The 19944-nt window shown below is 35.3% G+C and overlaps 1 protein-coding gene across 2 annotated transcripts; it reads right to left on the bottom strand.

Annotated features, from left to right (window-relative positions):
• Window positions 1-10145: 10145 nt before the first annotated feature.
• Window positions 10146-19286, bottom strand: LOC124833674 (E3 ubiquitin-protein ligase SINAT5-like). 2 transcript variants are annotated; one of them, XM_088102376.1, is made up of 4 exons: window positions 18673-18814; window positions 17866-18104; window positions 11756-12142; window positions 10146-10910 (listed from the first exon to the last, which is right to left on the bottom strand). In XM_088102376.1, exons 2-4 carry the CDS (start codon window positions 17938-17940, stop codon window positions 10548-10550), a joined length of 825 nt encoding a protein of 274 aa, XP_087958502.1. In that variant the 5' UTR covers window positions 17941-18104; window positions 18673-18814; the 3' UTR covers window positions 10146-10547. The 2 variants fall into 2 exon arrangements, with proteins under 2 accessions (XP_087958502.1, XP_047164166.1); XM_047308210.2 differs by lacking the exon at window positions 17866-18104 and having other exon boundaries at window positions 18673-19286.
• Between the last annotated feature and the right edge of the window lie 658 nt (window positions 19287-19944).

The raw sequence follows: 19944 nt of genomic DNA, 5'->3' as shown, positions 1-19944 counted from the left end.
AAGATGGATCTTCAATGGGAGGAAAAGCTCAACCAAAGCATGAGATCAATGAAGCAACGATTCATGGAGCAAATACAAGAACAAAAGGAAATACAAAGAGCACTTGAAGAGAAGCTGCATTCCATGATGCAGGTTGCCCACTAAAGCTCCCACCGTAGACGTTTGACCTGTGTAGTCCGACGTCTATATAGACGTCTGATTGTGGGGTCCGACGTCCCATTAACGTCTCCCAAAAAGACGTCGGGTCGGGATCAGACGTAAAAAGCCCAAAATAACAGACGTTAAAAGCCTTTTCTGCACTAGTGCACCATTATCAACATAACATAACTTGGAGCATCTCAAGTACAATCATCATCATCATAGATACATCATCTTCATGACTATCGTAGTCATTAACAACATCATGAGCATCATCGTACCATAACACCATAGTGGAAAAAGTCTATCTCACTCTTGTACCCTACCTCACCTACTATAATCACTCCTACAACCCACCTGTAGCCTCCCCTATAGGACATATGTAGTCTCCCCTACATATCATCTCCTTCCAATGCACACAAGACAAAAGGAAGCACATATCCACAGATAGAACCAGGATTTACGAGGTACAACAACTAGACTTATCCTCCACTTTCATGTTCACCAATCACATACACAGGTACATCCCAACACTCACTCATGTTCCATTCTCAACCACAAGTCAAACTGACCATAAACATAACCATTAACCTCAATCTCTGATTATCATCATGTTCCATAGCTCCTTAGGCTTGGTTCACGCCAATTCTTTATCAAATTCGTCATTTTTCACCAAAATGTGCTGTGATAATCGATTATCACTTAAGATAGTAAATTATCTTAGTGAAATTTACCCAGAAACATCATGGAGGAAGGGATAATCAATTATCATCCCAGATAATCGATTATTCCCAAAACCACACTCAAAACCAACGCGTAGATAATTGATTATAACTAATGATAATCGATTATTTTCAAATCAAAACACATCCTGGACGTGATTCAAGCCTTCAAACATACATACGATAACCATAGATCGCGTGGAAACATAGTTAACACATCATACATGCATTCAAGCATCACATACCCATGTAAACATACTCAAACACATATAATACATCACTTGAATCATCCAAATCTAATCATTGACATGTTATACCCCTAATAATACGGTGCAAAAGAGTCTCCGATAAAAACACCAAATAGGGTTTTCAATCAGCCAAGCTGACTAAACATAATGCTTTCAAATGAGAACCAAGAAGATGAAAATTTTCCAAAACAGAGCTCCTGATGCGAGACTATTTTTTCCCATACTAAACTTCTGATTGACGATCTGAACAATCAGAATGAAAAACCATATGTTTGGAACCTACTGTCCAAAAATCAGCTCGATCCAATGATGAACGACTTCACAACGACGAAAACACCATTGCAGATTTTATGAAATTATCCAAAATAAAGTTGTTGATGCGATGCTGTTTTATGTCAAACTAGTCCTCCGATTGACGATTTGAACAGTCAGAATGAAGAACAATACGTCTGGAACCCACTGTCTTAAAATCAGCCTGATCCAACGGTAAACAACTTCACATCGACGAAAACACTAGTGTAGGTTTTATGTTATGCGGGAATAACTTCTGCTCTTCCTTTCTCTCTCACTTGGTTTTTTCCTCTCTTTAAATGACTCTAATGTGCCCTACTAATCTGACCCATCTCCACTAAAACAAAGTGAGGCCTAATGGTCCACATTATTTGGCCTATTTTCCACATAGGAAGGGAACCCAATAACCCAACACTTACAAACATATATTTGCATGGAAACCTCCAAGCATCATAACTTTGTTCTCTCTTAGCATTAAACCCTCTGTTGGGATAACCCAACAAAACATACATAATACATTCATAGGGAAAAGCTCTCACAAATATTACATAAACCCTATACACATGCATACACAAACTCCTACCCAACAATAACTATAGATAATCATAATCATAATTATGCCCACATGCATCAAAACTAAAATTAACCAATCAAGATAATCAATAATTCATGGCATACAACAACAAACAAACAAAGGTAAGCTTCCCCATACCTTGACCAATACTAAGGTTTTATCTAACTTCAAAAACACCACAAATCTCCCTTATACTAAGATTTTCTACAATTCTTCCTATTTTCTCCCAGAAAACGTCTTTTCTCTCCCTTATCTCTCTAATTTTCGATTTTTTATTTTAGATTAACAAAATACAAACCCCTTTTTACTTTTCTCCTTTTTATTTTCTTCTATTCTATCTTTATTTTTTTAGTTTTAATAAAATCTCTCAGTTTATCTCTAAAATCACTAAGATTTCCTTTTTTATTCTCTCTAAACTACTTTTTAAAATATTATCAACCACCCAATCTTTTTAAAACCCACGTAATCTTTTAAAATATCTAACAATATATAATAATGATTTTTTGTTAATAATAATATAATGATATCTAACAATATATCTCATATTTCCTAGATATTACACTAACACCGTTAAAAAGGGTGTCACGTGTCAGTTCGTGGGTTTTTTGAATTTTTTACATATTTTTTAAATTATTTTTATTTTTTATTTTTTTAAAATAAAAAAATTTGCCACATGTCAAGCTGACATTGTGCCACGTGGCAATGACAGTGTGACGTGTCATTGTATTTGTCTCAATTTGGTCCTTATTTTTTATTTTTGTTTCAATTTGGTCCTTGTATTTTTATTTTTTCTCTATTTAGTCCTAATTTTTTAAAAAATTAAACAGTTTTTTTCCTTTCCAAATTCAACAAACTTTAACTTGTATAAAAAATTTTACAAAAAATTTATACAAATTGATATTTTTTATTAGAAAAATAATAAAATTACGAACTAACATATGACACATTTTTATTTATGTAGTACTAACGAAAATAACTTAATTGCATTAAAGTTTTCAAAATTAAAACTAAATTGAGAAAAATAAAAATAAAGAAACTCATTTAAAAAATATCTACAAAATTAAAAATAAATGAAATCTTTTAACCTAAATAATATGAATGTGCAAACTATAAAAATTAACATTTCAATAATAAATATTTTTGTGAAGGTGATCTACACAAAATTAGTCTGAGTACTTCCTCAACTATTCATAAAAAGTTTATGGAGTTAAAGATTAAGACTTGAAATACATCATCACTAAAAATTCACTTAACAGAAACAAATTTAAAGACAAGAATCTGGAAAACATACATATCGTGACAAATAATTGTCATATTAAAAAAAAATTAGTTATAAATAACTATCAGTGTCATGTCACACTATTATTGTCATGTGACACTGTGTCAGCTTGACATGTGACAATTTTTTTTATTTTTCAAAAAAAAAATTAATTAAAAAATTATTTAGAAACCATGAGCTAACATGTGACACCTTTTTAACGATATTAGTACTAAACTAACGACACAGGCCACATTGGTATAATTTTTCAAAAATAAGAACTTAAAAAAAAAGGTTTAATCCTTTCGGACATCCCTATTTGTGTAGGTTTGTCTCAAATAGGTCCTCGTATTCTAAATGGTCTCAATTAGGTCCCTTGTTGTGTAAAATTGAATCAATTTGGGTCCCGCCGTTAATTACGTTGGACGACGTTAAAAGTTGTGGTTGATGGCTTGGTGACTGAGCAAATTTTATTCACGTGACAACATTTCAGCGCCTGAGCTAGATTTTATTTATTTACCGTTTTAAAAAACTTTATTTTAATCAAAACACAAAATTTAGTTAAGGAAAACTGATTAAAAGTTAGGATTAGTGGTTTGATTGTTGAGTGCGTGCCAGATTGGGGAAATTTGGGAAACCATAACAACCAAGCCTCGAAAAAACTATAACACCGTCATCCTCCATTGCCGCCACTGCCTCGCACCACCACCACGCACACGCTGCCGCAAGGCCGCCACCACCTCGTGTTGCAAAGCCCTTTTTCAGGTTGCTGCTGCCGTAAGAATTGCCCCACTCAACGCGAGAACCTGCAACCACTGCACCGAAAACCTGTTCCAAACTCAAATGAAGCAAATCGCGTCTCCGCCATTCTCTAATATCCTTTAACCGCCACCTACATCACCACCATGAATCATCATATTCTCCAACAGAACCACCATGATTCCACCCCTGAAACCCACAGAAAAATCCCAAACTAAAAGAACCCTAAAAACCTAAATCACCACTGTGACAACCTCTACATTCTCGCTCCTCGCCGCCACCAGCACTAACGCGAACCCAGCCAACAATCGAACCTTCATCTCGCCACCACAGAGCATTAGTAGCGCCGTGGAGGAGAAGAGGCGAAACCTTATCTCGAAGAGAGGCAAGGGTTTGAACCCTAGCGTGACCTTCCTTGTCACCGTCGCGCAACCTGCCTCCATCAACCTTCGTCTTCGTGCTTCTCAACAATCAACAACCTGAACCTGCAAGAAGAAACCCATAGAAGAAACCCCCAATTTCCAACCACAACAACCAAGCCAAAAAAACCCTATTTTTTTCGAATTTTCCCAATCTACGCACTCAACAATCAAACCACTCATCCTTAACTTTTAATTAGTTTTCCCTAAGTAAAATGTTGTGTTTTTATTAAAATAAAGTTTTTTAAAATTATAAATAAATAAAATCTAGCTCAGGTGTCCAAATGCTGTCATGTGAATAAAATTTGTTAAGTCACCAAGCCACGAACCATAATTTTTAACGCCGTCCAGCGTAATTAACGGCGAGACCCAAATTGATTCAATTTTACACAATAAGGGATCTAATTGAGACCATTTAGAATACGGGGATCTATTTGAGACAAACCTACACAAATAGGGATGCCCGAAAGGATTAAACAAAAAAAAAATAAGAAACCTATTTGAAAAAGGTTATTGAAAAAAAAATTATTTGAATAATTAAACTTAAAAATAACTAAATTACGTTGGTTATTAAAAAACATTCATTCTAAATAAAAGTTACAAAATTCTTTAGAAATAAATAGATACCATGTTATTTTTATAAAAACAAAAGTCTTTAGTTTGGTAACACATTAAACAATTTAATAAAATTAACATGATATATATTTTTTTATAAAATTTCTATATTGACCTCTTCATGGAAATGTTTTAAGGAAAATTTTAGCTAAAATTGACCTCTGATAAACCTTCTTTATAAAGGATTGAAAAATAGTCAAGTGGAGCTGGATTCAGGTCCTACAAGCCTCATCCAACACAATCTGAATTTAATATTTGAAATCTATATCCGACTGTTTTACTTTTCGGGTTAAGCGAGTTCAGATCATTTCCTATTAAATGTGAATTGATGACATGTTATCTGGACGAAAGGTAATAATAAATGTGAGACGAACAGGGAGGAAGATGAAAAATCTGTCACCTTACAACCATAGCTTTCTCCAACTTCTCCACTGTCCTCGCCCTTTCCTTAGCCCTCTTCTTTCTACTTCTCACCCACGCAAACTCAACCAAAGTCTTCTCCTTTAAATTCCAATCATCCAACCTTATCCTCTAAGGTGACACCTTTGTCTCATCCGCCAACCGATTACAACTACCAATTAAAGGCAACGACAAACCTGCATAGAACTCTCTAGGTCGTGCCTTCTACTTCACTCCCATGCCACACTCTCTTGGTCGTGCCTTCTACTCTGTCCCATGACTAACAAAGCAGTTTCCATTGAAGACAAAGGAGCTACTTCCCTTAAAGGAAGGGCTTAGTGTGAGTAGAAAACAAAGGCATTGTGATGATGGTGACAATGGTTGACAAATAACAGAAAGATCACAACAGGATGATATGCAATGTAGGCATAAAACATGTTGCACAATATCATTTATTAAATGATAAACGTGTATATATACAAGAGTGGAAGAGAGAGGGAGAATACTAAAATAACAAAAAAGCAATAGAAGCTTCCAGACAGAAAACGTGAGCCCAAACTAATCTAAAAACTAATTATGGTTAAGACCCCCCCCCCCTCAAGCTGGGAATAAACATTGAACATTCCCAGCTTGGTACGAAGTGTGGAAAACAGAGAAGGAGACAGGGATTTGGTGAAGATGTCTGCAAGCTGCTGAGAAGAAGATACATATAGTAGCTTCACCAATCTAGATCGAACTTTTTCACGGACTAAATGACAGTCAATATCTATGTGTTTGGTGCACTCATGGAACAATTGATTGGCTGTAATCTGGAGGGCAGATTGATTATCACAGTAGAGAAGAGCAGGTTGCTTGAAAGAAATGCTTAAATCAGTGTGCAGATAAGTCAACCATTCAAGCTCACAAGTGGTGGTTGCAAGGGCACGATATTCAGCTTCTGAGAAGCTGCAAGAAACCTGTAAGTTGCTTTTAGAACGCCATGAAACAAGGGAGTCTCCAAGATAGTGTGTGGTCTCGCGTACGAGTACATGGCGAATGGCGACCTTGGAAGGTGGCTACACGAGCTTTCCAGAGGGAATACCAATGTACAGGATTGTGATAGTGTGTGGTCTTGCGTACTTGCACGAATCTTCAATTTTGGGTTGCAACACGATTGGAACCCGAACGGAGGCAGACATGTACTACTTCGGGGCGGCGCTGATGGAGCTCCTAACGGGGAAGGAAAGCACGATGGAAAGGTGCAGTGGTGAGGAAGGCGATGAGGGAGGGGCATGGTGTTAGGGTTATGGACGAGAGACTCCTATTCAATGTTGTTAGGTTGAAATTTCTAGAATCTTCTTATTTTTTTGTTTTTTTTTACTTTACTAAATTTCACGCCATAATTTAATTATTTCCACGTAATAAAATGATTCACCTCAACATATTTATTGTGCACCACGTCATCACATTTTAACGTCGTTTCTGACCACTTAATGGAAAGGGCTTAATTGTTACGATTTTACAAAATTTAAGTCTTAATTGAGACCGTTTTCAACAAGATGACCCACTTGAGATTCCTCAACAAATATGAGAACCAACCAAGGGTTTAAACCAATATTTGACCCAAAAATAATAAAAATAAAGGTGGTATAAAAATAATCTAGATGGTAAAAAAATATATTCATAAAAATGTGTATCATTAAAAATAATATAGATAATAAAAGTATCTCAAAATTATAGTAAATTTTAAGCATTAAAATTTATGAATTTCTTGATATTCAGTTATAACATAAAAAAATCAACAGAGAACAACAAGCAAAATTGTGGTTAAAAAAAATTTAACTTTTCACCAACATAAAAATTAACTTTTCACCAACATTCAACCACTTCATTTAAAGTGGTCCCCATTATATATGCACCCTACAACCCACCATCGAAATCAAATATGTTCTTCTTTCTCCTTCCCTATGAGTGTTGGTGTGCTTCTTTGTGGTGGTGTCTTATTGTGGTGTGCTTGTTTGAAGGTGACAGAGCTTCCTAGAAGAGCTTGGTGGTGCAACAAGGTGGTCCGGTGGTGGTGGTGGCAAGAAGAGCTCGTCCCAGGTGCAAAAGCAGCAACAGATGCCTGATATAGTTACTTGTGTACGAGAAGAAAAATGTTAGTCCTACTTGGATGTGAAAGAGGTGGAAAATATTGAAAATACAAAGCTGATGTGGTGGCTAGTGTATACTATACTCGTAACTGTGATTGTCGGTTTAGGTTAAAGTGTAAACCATGTTCAGATGACGACGGATGAGTGTTGAAGATGATATGTGGACATCACAATCATAAATTGGCTGAAACTTTAGTTGGTCACCCTTATGTGATATGGCATAGAGTCAAGTTACACCTGTAAGTATTTTATTAACCTTCAGAAAATAATGATCGTAATATCACAATGATTAAACAATCTATAACGCAAGGTATGTGTATAAACAATCATTGAGAGAGTCCAAAATTTAACTACAACCATTTATGATGTTGTTGGATCGAGATAAGTACATTCATTGGGGCAGATATGTCAACGAATCAAATGTTGTTAGTGACCTATTTTGAACACATCCCATATTCGTTTTGGCCTTTACTGTTCTCATCTTTATTTTTTTTCAAGAAAACCAACACATATATTATACACACACACACACACACACACACACACACACACACACACACACACACACACACACACACATATATATATATATATATATATATATATATATATATAATAACAGCACATGTTCACATAAACATACCTAAATATACAAATCAAACTATCTATCATGCAAACAAACATATAAATAAAAAAGGAAAGAAACTAACCTAGATTGGAGAAAATCAAGCGCGAAGGAAGCACTCTCCACATCACGAACTAAGCACCAGTCCTTCACGGCACGAGCAATGGAAGGAAACAAAATGAAAGCAATGGGGAAGAGAAGGGAGAAAACAGAACTACAACATCAAAAAAGAGAAACAAAAATGAGGAAGAGAGGGAACGAGGAAGAGAGAAGTCTATAGGGGGTGGGAGGTGGGGGTGTGTTGTGCGTCACACCGAGGGTAAGGAATTAAGGTTTTAACTAAAAGTATAAAAGGTTAAGAGTAAAAGTAAAAAGGTTTAATACATCATTTGGTCTCTACTTTTAGGGGTTTGGTTCAAAGTAATCCTACCTTTTAAAAAAGTTCAGTAAGACCCCATATTTCGTTAAAAAATGTTTAATCCGGTCCTTTCCGCTCACGCCGTTAAAAACATAACGGTGCAAATGCCACGTCATCATCACCATCTCCAGACAAACTCTAATTTCTCTCCAAGAAACCCTAGCCGTCGCACCATCCAGCGCCGTCACCGCCATCCTCGCCGGCAGTCGTCCTCTCCAACACATCACGCGCCACCACCAAAGCATCTTCTCCCTTCTGTTGCATCTCCATCTTCTCCCTTCTATTGCACCTCCATCACCTTCGCATCTCACCTCCGTTCTCGCGCCACCACCCAACGTGATCCCTTGCTATGCCGCGACCACCAATCTTCACCATCATCACCTTCGCACCAGCCAAATCGTCGTCGCGCCAGCCGTACTGCCGTCCAATCTCCACCACAAAATCGTCCACCACTAACCACCAGCCAAATCGCCAGCTGGTGCAGATCGCGAATCGCTACTCTTCTCCACTACTAATCGCTTCGTTGCTTGCCTCCACCTGCAACCACAATCAGACCTCGAAGCAAACCGTGGAGACCTAGGGTTTCTCGCGTTCTCGTCGCATAGCTTTGGTGGTGGCGTGTTATGCGTTGGAGAGGACGACTGCCGGCGAGGATGGCGGTGACGTCGCTGGATGGTGCGACGGCTAGGGTTTCTTGGAGAGAAATTAGGGTTTTTCTGGAGATGGTGATGATGACGTGGCAGAAACTTTTTTTTTTAAATTAAAAAATCATTTAAGTCCACCTATTAACGTGTGCCACGTGGTTATGAGATGTCACGGTGGCATTTGCACCGTTATGTTTTTAACGGCGTGAGCGGAAAGGATCATATTGAACATTTTTTAACAAAATATGGGGTCTTATTGAACTTTTTTAAAATGTAGGATTATTTTGAACCAAATCTCTAAAAGTAGGAACCAAATGATGTATTAAACAAAAAAGAAAATTAACTTAGAGGTATTTTGGAAAAGAAATAAAATGGATTAAGAAATAAAATGAAAAGGTGGAAGGAGAAGGTTGTGGTGGTGTAAGGAGAAACTCTCCATGTCAATTTATAATAATAAAACATGGGAGCAGTCAAACCCTAAATCCATCAGAGCACCCGTCAGACCATAATATCACAGCACTAGAGATGATCGATGCGGCCAACAATCCTGTGATCTAGAGCAAACTCGAAAAATCACTCTGTTCTAGCTAGCTTCAGATCCAGCCACCGCGTCAGCTCGCTTCGGGGTGAAAATCGCCACATCGTGCTAGTTTGCGATCTCACTCGCAATTTTAAACTGCTCATGGATGATGGGATTCAAACCACGATCCAGTACCATTCGAGACGATTAATGCGATTCGAATATTGAATAGTAGGATACGAACATAATATAAGAGCAAAAACAAGTTTTCAAACTATTCGTATTGTGGAGGTGGAGAATCGTATTGTATCGTACAATTCGTATTTACACTTACTACCATGTTTTTAAACCGTAAATATAAAAACCATAATCATGAAAGCTAGTAGAGCAACCAACCGTACTACACTTACTCGTAAATTAGGTACATAAAAACTACAAAAACTACTCAAGCAGCCAAAAGTATGTTCAACCCTCACAAAAAATTGTCGTGTCGGTGAAAGAATTTACAAATTTGTGATGAGATAACTTGAAAATATGTTTTATCACTGTGTGGTCTCTTGTGAAAGCACTTCCTTGATGGCAACGAACGCGATTATCAGACCAAAAGACTTTCTATCAAGTCAGGAGAACCTCACAGAAAATACGAACCAAATTTGGGTTGCAGTCTCATTCTGATTAAGTAAATTTGAAACAAAACATTCTAATGTTTTATTACAAAAGTGGGGAAACTCATAAGGAGTTGGTGTGGTTGATACAGCTCCATTGTCCCAACACAAGCATTTGAATTAGTTGCAAAGATTTGGTATGCAGACCCCAGCATCTGGATTCTGTTGTTCCTTCCATATTCTTCCTGTAACTCTTAGTTTGAGCTCTTTCTTATCACCTCCAGAGAAAAATAAGGCCATGTTTCGTTGAATAATGAGACCGTCGTGGCTATCCCTGACTTTCCTGTGGCTATCGCGAATACTTCGTGGTGTGCCCTCCCAAATGAGTTTCCTGCCATTTGCCCCAACCTCAAGGCTGTAGCTGTAGCTACGAGCCTCGTTCTCATCACCCATAAATCGAAGGAATGCCATGTAAACAGGAGCCATGCCAAGCTGGAAAGCTTCGAAGTGAAGGCAGAAGTATTGCCCAAAACAATGAAATACCTATGGAAACAAATGTCAACTGCTAAACAGGAAAATCACATGCATGCACAACCTAAAACATAATTTTAAGCTAGTTCTACATTTATGGAAAACATAATTTCAATTTCTATTTTCTACTTTTCTATCTTAAAATTTTTTATACAACACTTTGTCTATAGAGAATGAAGTACATTTGAAACATTTGAAGTATATAGAAAAGAAATACAAATTCTTTTTTAATTAATCCTACTGTCTTCCAGACTTGGAAAGCTTGAGAGTACAAAAATAGAAATAAAGTACGAAAAACGAGAAACAAGAAAGTAAAAATATTAAAAACGAGCTAACTAACTTGCATTAGACTTTCTGTGCAAAAACAAAAATATTTGCTTAGAAATTTACATAATCAATCATATGAGGAATATTTTATTAATATTATATCAAAGATTGACTATTTCATTAATATTTTTTATTCTTTATTGTAATAATAACAATTATAAATAATTAAAAATATGAAAAAAATAAATAAATAAAAAGGAAATTATTAATAATAATAAATAAATATATCTCACTTTTCACTTGTTTCTACCTTCTTTAACTCAATCCAAACAATTTCATTTTTTATTCTCTTTCTCTTCCATTTTCTTTTTCACTTACTAACTTTCCATTATGTAATCCCATGAATACACAAAAGGGAACGAAGTAAATAAATAAAATATTTCTTCACAAAATACCGTTTAAAAGATTTTCATATAGCAGCATCTCCTCACAACTGAGTGTTCCCACGAAAAAACACAGTTTTATGAGCATTTGAATGACCATTTGACACAGAGAAGTAATACTCTACCAATGAAATGTAAAACACTTACGGTTAGCATCCAAGTTGCATTCTCTACTTCACGAGGATTGGATTTCACATAACGATGGTTGAATGTGCAACCTGTGTGCATGTCCACCTTATGATCATCCCTCAAATGTGCAACAAGGAAGGGAATGTCTCCAACAACAGAGCACTCTGATCCAGCATAAGGACAATTGTATGGTCTAAAATTGCATACAGTCTCGTGCTTAAGCTTGCTGTAATATGGAAAGATTTCGGGACATCCAAGGGAATAGTACTTGCAAGGTAACTCAAGTGATTCAGCCACCTTCTCCAGTGCTAGACACCTAATATCCCCAAGCTCTTGTCTACAAGTGGGACATCGATTGTGCACCCTTGTTTTACAAGTGGAACACAATGTGTGTCCATTGTGACACTGCAAGAAGCTATATGTTACTCTTCTTTTCTTCCCCATTTAACAAATACATACTTTTCAGCAGGTTCAACTAATATACTCCAATCATTATAAGAACAACTTTAAATGACTATATAGGTTCATAAACAAATATTAGGCTGCATACGAGAAAATTATGATAATTGAAGAAATAAATGTTGGGCAACATTCTACTGACAAGAAATTTTTTGCCATAAAACCACAAAGTAACCCTCACTTATGCCAATACTCACGAAATCAAATTTGGCATGTTTTATGAGTGCGTATAAATTTGAAATGTGGTCATGCAAGAGAGAACAAGAAGATAGCTCTGAACATACCAATACAAGTACTATGTTTTTGAAGAATAATTTATTAAATGTTATATATGGCATCAGAGATTACCTAGATTCATCGTTAGGTCACCTACATTTGTCACACTCCACACGCCATAAACGGTATGAAGGGGTATTGAAAAGTCACCTTAAAGCAGTCATCCCTAGTCCACCATAGTTGTAGCCCTTTTAGAGACTGCCTTAATTGCAGTCTAGAGGGCATTAATTTAATCTCACACATCAACTAGAGATTTAGTTTATCAAATTTAGGTAGTTATGATCTTACAAGTCAATTTTGTGAACCTGCATATGTTTTAAAGCTTAAATTCTAAGAAGAATCAAATTATCTCTTCTTTCGTTGTTTACCAGAATTATTGCTGTTAGCACTTTGCAAAAGACACCGGGTTTTGGCATTATTTATTAGCTATAATCCCAGTTGTCTCTGGTGAAAAAATTGACATACAAATAGGCCAAAAACGTTTGCTTGATTTTTTACAGGTAAAAGTGATTTTTTAAACCAAAAGTCACTCAGGAATTGTCCAAAAGTCTTTTCTCCCCTTACAAAGTGAACAAAAAAAAGTCAAAAAGTATTAGCATTTAATTAGTAAAGTTAGGAAGAAAATAAAAGAAAAAGTAACTCACATTCTTTCCATTTTTCATTTCACGAGAAAGGACAAGCATCTGTAAGTCTAACCAAAGAAGATATAAGCTTCAATTTCACATTTTACTCCAAGTATATCTCATAAACAAAACCCAGTTTGCATGTGCAAAGTGGTACTAAGCCTGACAGCAAATTTATAATTCCTGAAGAAGAATGCAACTGCCATTCATATGTTCCATCTCAGGGTGCTAGCAGCTTTACATTTAACCATCAAAAATACAAGTTAACAGGGACGGAGGCAGGCATGCATGTAAAATATCCAAAACTTTAATTACAATGGTAAATTGGTGAAAATGTTAGAAACATTAATCATCCCTTTCATGAGAAAAACTAAATCATCTCCTTTTTTAAAAGATTAAAAATTACAAATATTGATCCCCAATTTCACATGCTGAGAACATAATTCTATGACTTTATAATGAAAAAAAAAAACTATGTTAATAACAAATATTTAGGAAAATATATTATTAATTATGTTCTATAAATCTATTAAATTAGAATATTATGTTACTTATTACACAATAATAGCCAAGAACCCTCGAAAAAGAATATGCTTACAAAATGTTAAAAAGTAGAAGAATGTTGTGTCATGACAACAGTCATAAACATAAAGCAAATTTTAAGGAATATATCGTGCAAGATGATATTCGCTTACTTCTCCCAAGACTTATATCGACATATTTGGATTCAACACTCGATCATAGAAACATGTTAAAGCCTCACATAGAATGCTTAAAAATCAAGGAAAAGATAATAAAAACAAAAGGAATTGAGAACGAGACTAAGATTGTACATAATCAATTTGGATTTAGGCCAAGAAGAAACTGGAACTTTATCTTCTAAGGAAAGGTACATATGAAGAGTATATATATGAAATAAGTCGGAAAAAGCATATGGTCGAGCACCGAGAGAAGTTTTTGCGAAAAGAAAAGTTTATGCACGACTTACATCTAAGCTATACACGACACATAATGAGGTAACTACCATGTGACTGTGTGAGAACTTCTAGACTAAGGAATTTCATATAAAAATAGATTTACATGTAGGACTCAGCCTTGGGTCTATGCTTATTTAATTTTGTCTACGATGTCTAATGAATACATGCAAAAGATTAACCTTAAATGCATGTGTTTTGTGGATAATAAGGTTTCAAAGAATCAAGAGAGAAGAAATTAACTCTAAACTTGAGCTTTCAAGATAGAAATTAGAAGCAAGGGGGTTTTCTCTTAAATTGGGTAAAACAACCTATGCACCATGCAATTTTAGCAAGAAATAAGAGGAAATCATTCGAAGGTAAAATTTAGAGATGCCATCAGGTTAAGTTTACGTATCTAGGATCAATTTTAAAAAATAATGAAGAAATTAATGGAGATGTCACACAGGATACAAACTGGAATGTTAAATTGAAGGAAAGCATAAAAAGTTGTGACAACAAAGTACCTACTAATATTGGGGAAAGATTAAACGTGACCTCCATTATATCATTATCTATCAAAGATGGGTCTCGTACTGAAATGTTAATAAGTCATGGTAGTGTTGATATGCTTGAAGAAGAGTTCGAGAAGCATTCTGAGTTATGGTAAAGTCATCTAGCAGTTATGAAAGAAGATTGCCAATATAGGGAAGGTAAATATGTCTTCATTAGAAGGAACAAGAGTATACTATGGGATACACTTAAAGAAAGAGACATCATCAGAAACAAAATGTTGATTAAGATCAAGAGAGAAACATCAATAACATAGTGTTCTCTTGCTTCCTCTAATAAGCAAAGCCTTTCTGGAATGTTACACACAATTTCTAAGCTCAGGTACTCAATGAAAGTCTTTATGAGCTCATTTTGTTTTAAAGAGAATGTTCTTATCTTCATGTCTACCAAGAAGATCTCATAAAATCCCTATCAATATCAAAGACCTCTTGAAGGAGTCGCTAAAGCCATCCCACGCCAATACATCCTAACAACCTTCTTGTCAACTCTGAAAAGGGTATCTATTGTGTATGATTGTATTTAATGAGTCTAGTAATTAAACCAATAATAGAAGGAATTTGATCACCAACTAGAACATGACATATGATCAAAATCTAAATGTACGCTTCTCAAAACCAATACCATATAACATCCATCAAGTTTCTTGTTGACTTTCTCTAATAAGTGTGCTACTAGAAATCTTTTAACTTCTTCTAGTGTGGCCCTCCTTTGTCATATGTGAAACCATGTCATGATTGGTTTGTTTGAGAGAAGTTACATTTTGAATTGCATAAAAAAGATGTTGAAAAGCATTAGCAAAATTATTTTGTGCTTTCTTCTAACAAGAAATAGGTTTTGAAAGATTTGAGCATCTCTAAATCATCAGGCTCAACTAACTGCCTTAAAACAACACATAGTTGGAAGTCCATATTTGAACACTGGGATTTGTTTGCATTAGGAATAAAGTTGAGTCTTGCTAATGTAATGGTCGGAATAGTTGAAAAAAGGAGTAGAACATAATGAACCAATCTCAAAAACGAAAAATGGTGACCAAACCTAAGGAGAGAAAAAAGGAACCCTAAAATGAGAGAGAAGTGTCCCAACACCAAAGTACATCAAAAGAGTGAAATGAAGTAAAAACAAATGAAGGCAAAAGAGGTTAGAGGGTCAAATGGAGGTATTGCTGAGTGATTATGACAACAGGATGTGATGGCATACCCCCAAGCCATGGCCAAGTATAATCAAGAAGAGTTGGAATCATTTGTGAAAGGATGGCCCAAGCTCTTATCATCATGGGCCATCAGTGAGTTCTTAATAGATTAGGTTTATTTTAGGTCTTGTATCATGGACCAAGTAGTATAGGATTTCCTTTTTGGGCTTTGTATAATAGGCCAAGTAGTGTAGGGTTTTGGTCAACAAAGGTCAACACCCAATATTGACCCAAGAGAGGCCCATATTCTAAAGTTGACCACATGGGTCAATGTTTTGTCTTTGCCTTGGTGAGCAAGGGAGAAGGGTATCCCACCTTTAGGAGAGGTGGCCATGTGGCATTCTCTCAATGGAGAGGATTTCCCATAGGTAGTGGTCATGAGTCATTCTAGGAATGAAGAGGATTCTCCAATGTTAGTGGTCACATGTTCTCCTCCTAATGGAGAGGATTTTTACCTTGGTTTCCAAGCTAGCCAAGTTGAGGTTTTTAGGGTTTTGCTTCTATAATTTGGAGACACCTTTAGGGTTACCTAAGTTTATAAATAGAGGTGTCTCCCCCATGTAAATTAACCTTTGAATTGAGTATTGTTATGCTATCAAATTTGTGCCATACTACTCGACTTAGGTCACCAAGGTTAGAGCATCCCTTCTAGGTTTTCTCTAGCCACCCTTCCTCTTGAGTTGGCCCAACCTTTCTTGAGGGCACAACAAATTCCACCATAGCCTCTACCCCTTGCTTGAATCATATAGCTTGGAGGAGGAGCTACCATCTCACCACATCAAACCGTGCACAATATTGTCACCACCATCAAGCTTCCGTAACCACCAACCCATTTGGAAGTCTTCACCTTGCTTGAATCACATAGCTTGGAAGAGCTTTTTCCAATAGGAAGGCAACACGTGGAGAGCATGAGCCAAAAACTAAGCACGCTTAGATCAGCGTGTGAAGGTGCGTGGATGGGTTGGGTTGCACTCCTTGAGGCACACCCAAGAGAATGATGTCAAATGGTAAGGATGAGTGAGAGTGACAATAATGCTAGTGATGACACCAAATATTATTGAAGATAATGAAGAAGAAGACAAAGCATGATCGTACCAACTCTAATACCAACTTAAATAAATAAGATAGAGAAAACAGTGTATTCATTCAACCGACACTGTTGTCCTTTTGATTGAGGTGTGTATATACATAGGCCCTATGATTTATATCAATATATACTTCAATTTTTAATCTTCCATTCCTCTTGAACAATAATCCCCTTCCTGGATTTCAAATATTAAAGGATTCGGTTTACAGCTTGTAAATATCTTTCCCTTGGATCATGCATGAATTGACTAAACTACACTGACAGAGCTTCCCAACAACTCTTTCATATTGACCTTTATTTCGAGTTGAATTGTCTTCATCACTCCCAATTTTATGGTTTTGTTCTATGGGAACTCCAATAGTCACAAAATCGATCTTACCATTTCTTTTAAAAGATTAAGAACATTTTTAATACAATAAATAGAGGAGATTTGATATCCTCTAATAATAAAGATAATTAAGCGTAACTCAATCTCACAACCAACTTGTAAGGTGAGATTTGCACCCACTTATATATACCACGGTAAATTTCTAATTCATGCGGAATTTCCAACACCACCCCCTCACACGGATGACTATATCAAGCGTGGGACTAGATACTTATAGGTGGTCGTGGTCCTATAACGGCCCAACCCTGGATGTCATAATAAGTCCAACAAGTCTCATTAGGATAAACTATGATACCATGTTAAACTACACAAGACATTAAGCTAAACCTGAGTGTTTCTAAGACATTATCTTGAAAAAAAAATGAATACAATAAGTAAAACAGATTCAATATTTACGTATAAAAATAAAAATATGATACGGAAATAAACAAAAAATATCCTAATAATAGTAAGTTATGCTCATTATTTCTATAATTATAATATAAGAAGCAAAATCAATATCCAATAGTGGGAAATATTTGGAAACATATTTTTCCTCTAACTTATATCTATAACAAGTAGAAATTGAACGTTTACTTACAACGACAAGATGACAATGATTTAACCATTGGAAACCTACTTTAATCTTATTAGACATCCAACAATGTTGAAGCATATCCAACCTGAAGCATTTTGCACGAGATAGAGGAACCAAGATTTACTACAAGTTTAGCACTTTCCGTCTTGGGAAATGAGTGCTTATGTGTAATTGAGATCAGAACTTCCTCAACTATCATTAATGAACACATGGATATGGTTCCTTAATTGCTTCAGAGCACACTACATAAATAATGTTAAACGCTAGTCATCTCCCATGTATGATGTTTTCAGTATAGGAAACAGTATCTACAAAGTAGCACTTAGTCAAATGATCATTGATCAATTTGCCATTATTACACAGTATGAAATGATAATGAGCAAATAAACTTTCCTCTGCAAAAATATATTTTCTTAAAAATCAATGATATCAAATACATGGCCAGTCAAATTCGCCGACTCAATCACTACCATTGCAAGCATTGACCCAAGAATTATCAATCAACTGCAATCAGTTGTGGTTAACAAGACATGCTACTTGATAAATAGTGCTTTCTCAAATGGAATGAAAACCTAAATCTCCAAAACCAAATCCAAAACTTCCCCAAACCCCGAGAAAAAGCCAAAGCAATGATCAGAATAAACTCAATTCTACTCCAAACCAATCGAATTCACCAAAAAAAGATCTCAATAAATATTAGAATAAAAAAAAAAAGCTTTTCTTCCCACACCCCACAACCCTAATACGCAATTACATATCAAATTACACAACAAAAACACAAATAAGATGAAAATGGGCACAAGAGCTGACCTGGTGAATAGGGGGGTACATTGAATTTGTGCAAACAGGGCATTCAAGCAGCTCATGAACGCTGGTTGCAGGAGAAATGGCGGTGGCTCCCATAACATTATTGCTATTAGCACCTCCATTACGAGGCTTGTTAGAGGAAAACTCAGAGTGGTTATGAGGATGCAGAGTGTGGTGTTGGATCTCATCCTCATCCATGCCATCAGAAAATGACACACAGTCAATGCTGTCCATCTCCATTGATTCACCAAAACCCACTAAGGAAACAAACAACCACTGATCAAAACAGAATCTTCAACCAATTTAATTACCTGGGTACTTCCCCCTTTCTCAATCTTCTTCCCGTGCCCTCTCCAATCCCGTTTGTTTCTCTCTTGTTTTTCCCTCACTATCCCGGAAAATTTTGCTCAGGAAAAAGAGGAGGAGTAAAAAGAGAAGAGGAGAAGGAAGATGGGGATGGTGGTCATGGATCGATCCAATGGGTGAACTCGGACAAAACCAAACACCTTCCTGTGGAAGAACAGGTTCTTTTCTTCTCTCTCCCTTGGCGAGGTTGAGGTTGTCTCGAGTGTAAATTGGGAGAGAGAAACCAAATGAGAATTGCTGGATATGGTAATTTGGATAGTTCACTATTTGATCCGACGGTTATACGACTCATTTTTGTTTGGTTTGGTTAAAATAATCAGTTCGTTGATATTTCTCTTAAAATCTTAATTATTAGATTCTTATATTTTGATTGATTTTAATTAGATTTTATTTTTTAAATATGTAATAATTAGATTTTTTTGTCATTACTAATACTAACACAATAAATATGGGTCGCTCTTGTGATTTTTGTATTTATTTTTTAATATTTTATACTTTTTTATTTTACAATTTTTTTATTTTTTCACGGATAAATCATGGTCTAAATCTCAATTTAATTTATATTTATTTGTTGATTTAATTTATTTAATTTTAAATAATCAATTTTGTCTTTCAAACTAATATTTCTATTAAATTAATATTTTACATTAAACTTTATTTAAATTTTGCTTTAAAGATTTAAATATATATTCAAATAAAAAATGGAAAGTTTAATGTTATAAAATATCATCGCAAATATATTTAAATTTTTGAAACAAATTTTAAACAATATTTAATGAAAAAAATATAAATTTAAATAAATGTAATCATATTAAAAATATCAATTTTAATAAAATATGAATATAAAATTTATATAAAAATTAAATATAATCTCAATTTAAAAACTAACGAAATTATTTAATTTAAAAA

This window comes from Vigna umbellata, chromosome 1, assembly GCF_029865625.1.
Source record: "Vigna umbellata cultivar VRB3 chromosome 1, Vumbellata_1.0, whole genome shotgun sequence".
NCBI lineage: Eukaryota > Viridiplantae > Streptophyta > Magnoliopsida > Fabales > Fabaceae > Vigna > Vigna umbellata.
The sequence above is the reverse complement of the archived record's forward strand: the minus strand, read 5'-3'. Positions and strand labels throughout refer to the sequence as shown.

Excerpts from the sequence above, each read along its gene's own strand:
- LOC124833674 (XM_047308210.2), bottom strand. The coding sequence starts at position 18,909 with ATGGAGATGGACAGCATTGACTGTGTGTCATTTTCTGATGGCATGGAT. Across the intron at positions 12,143-18,672 it reads TGTACCCCCCTATTCACCAG|TGTCACAATGGACACACATT; the intron begins GTCAGCTCTTGT and ends AGCTTCTTGCAG. Across the intron at positions 10,911-11,755 it reads ATGCAACTTGGATGCTAACC|GTATTTCATTGTTTTGGGCA; the intron begins GTAAGTGTTTTA and ends TTGTTTCCATAG.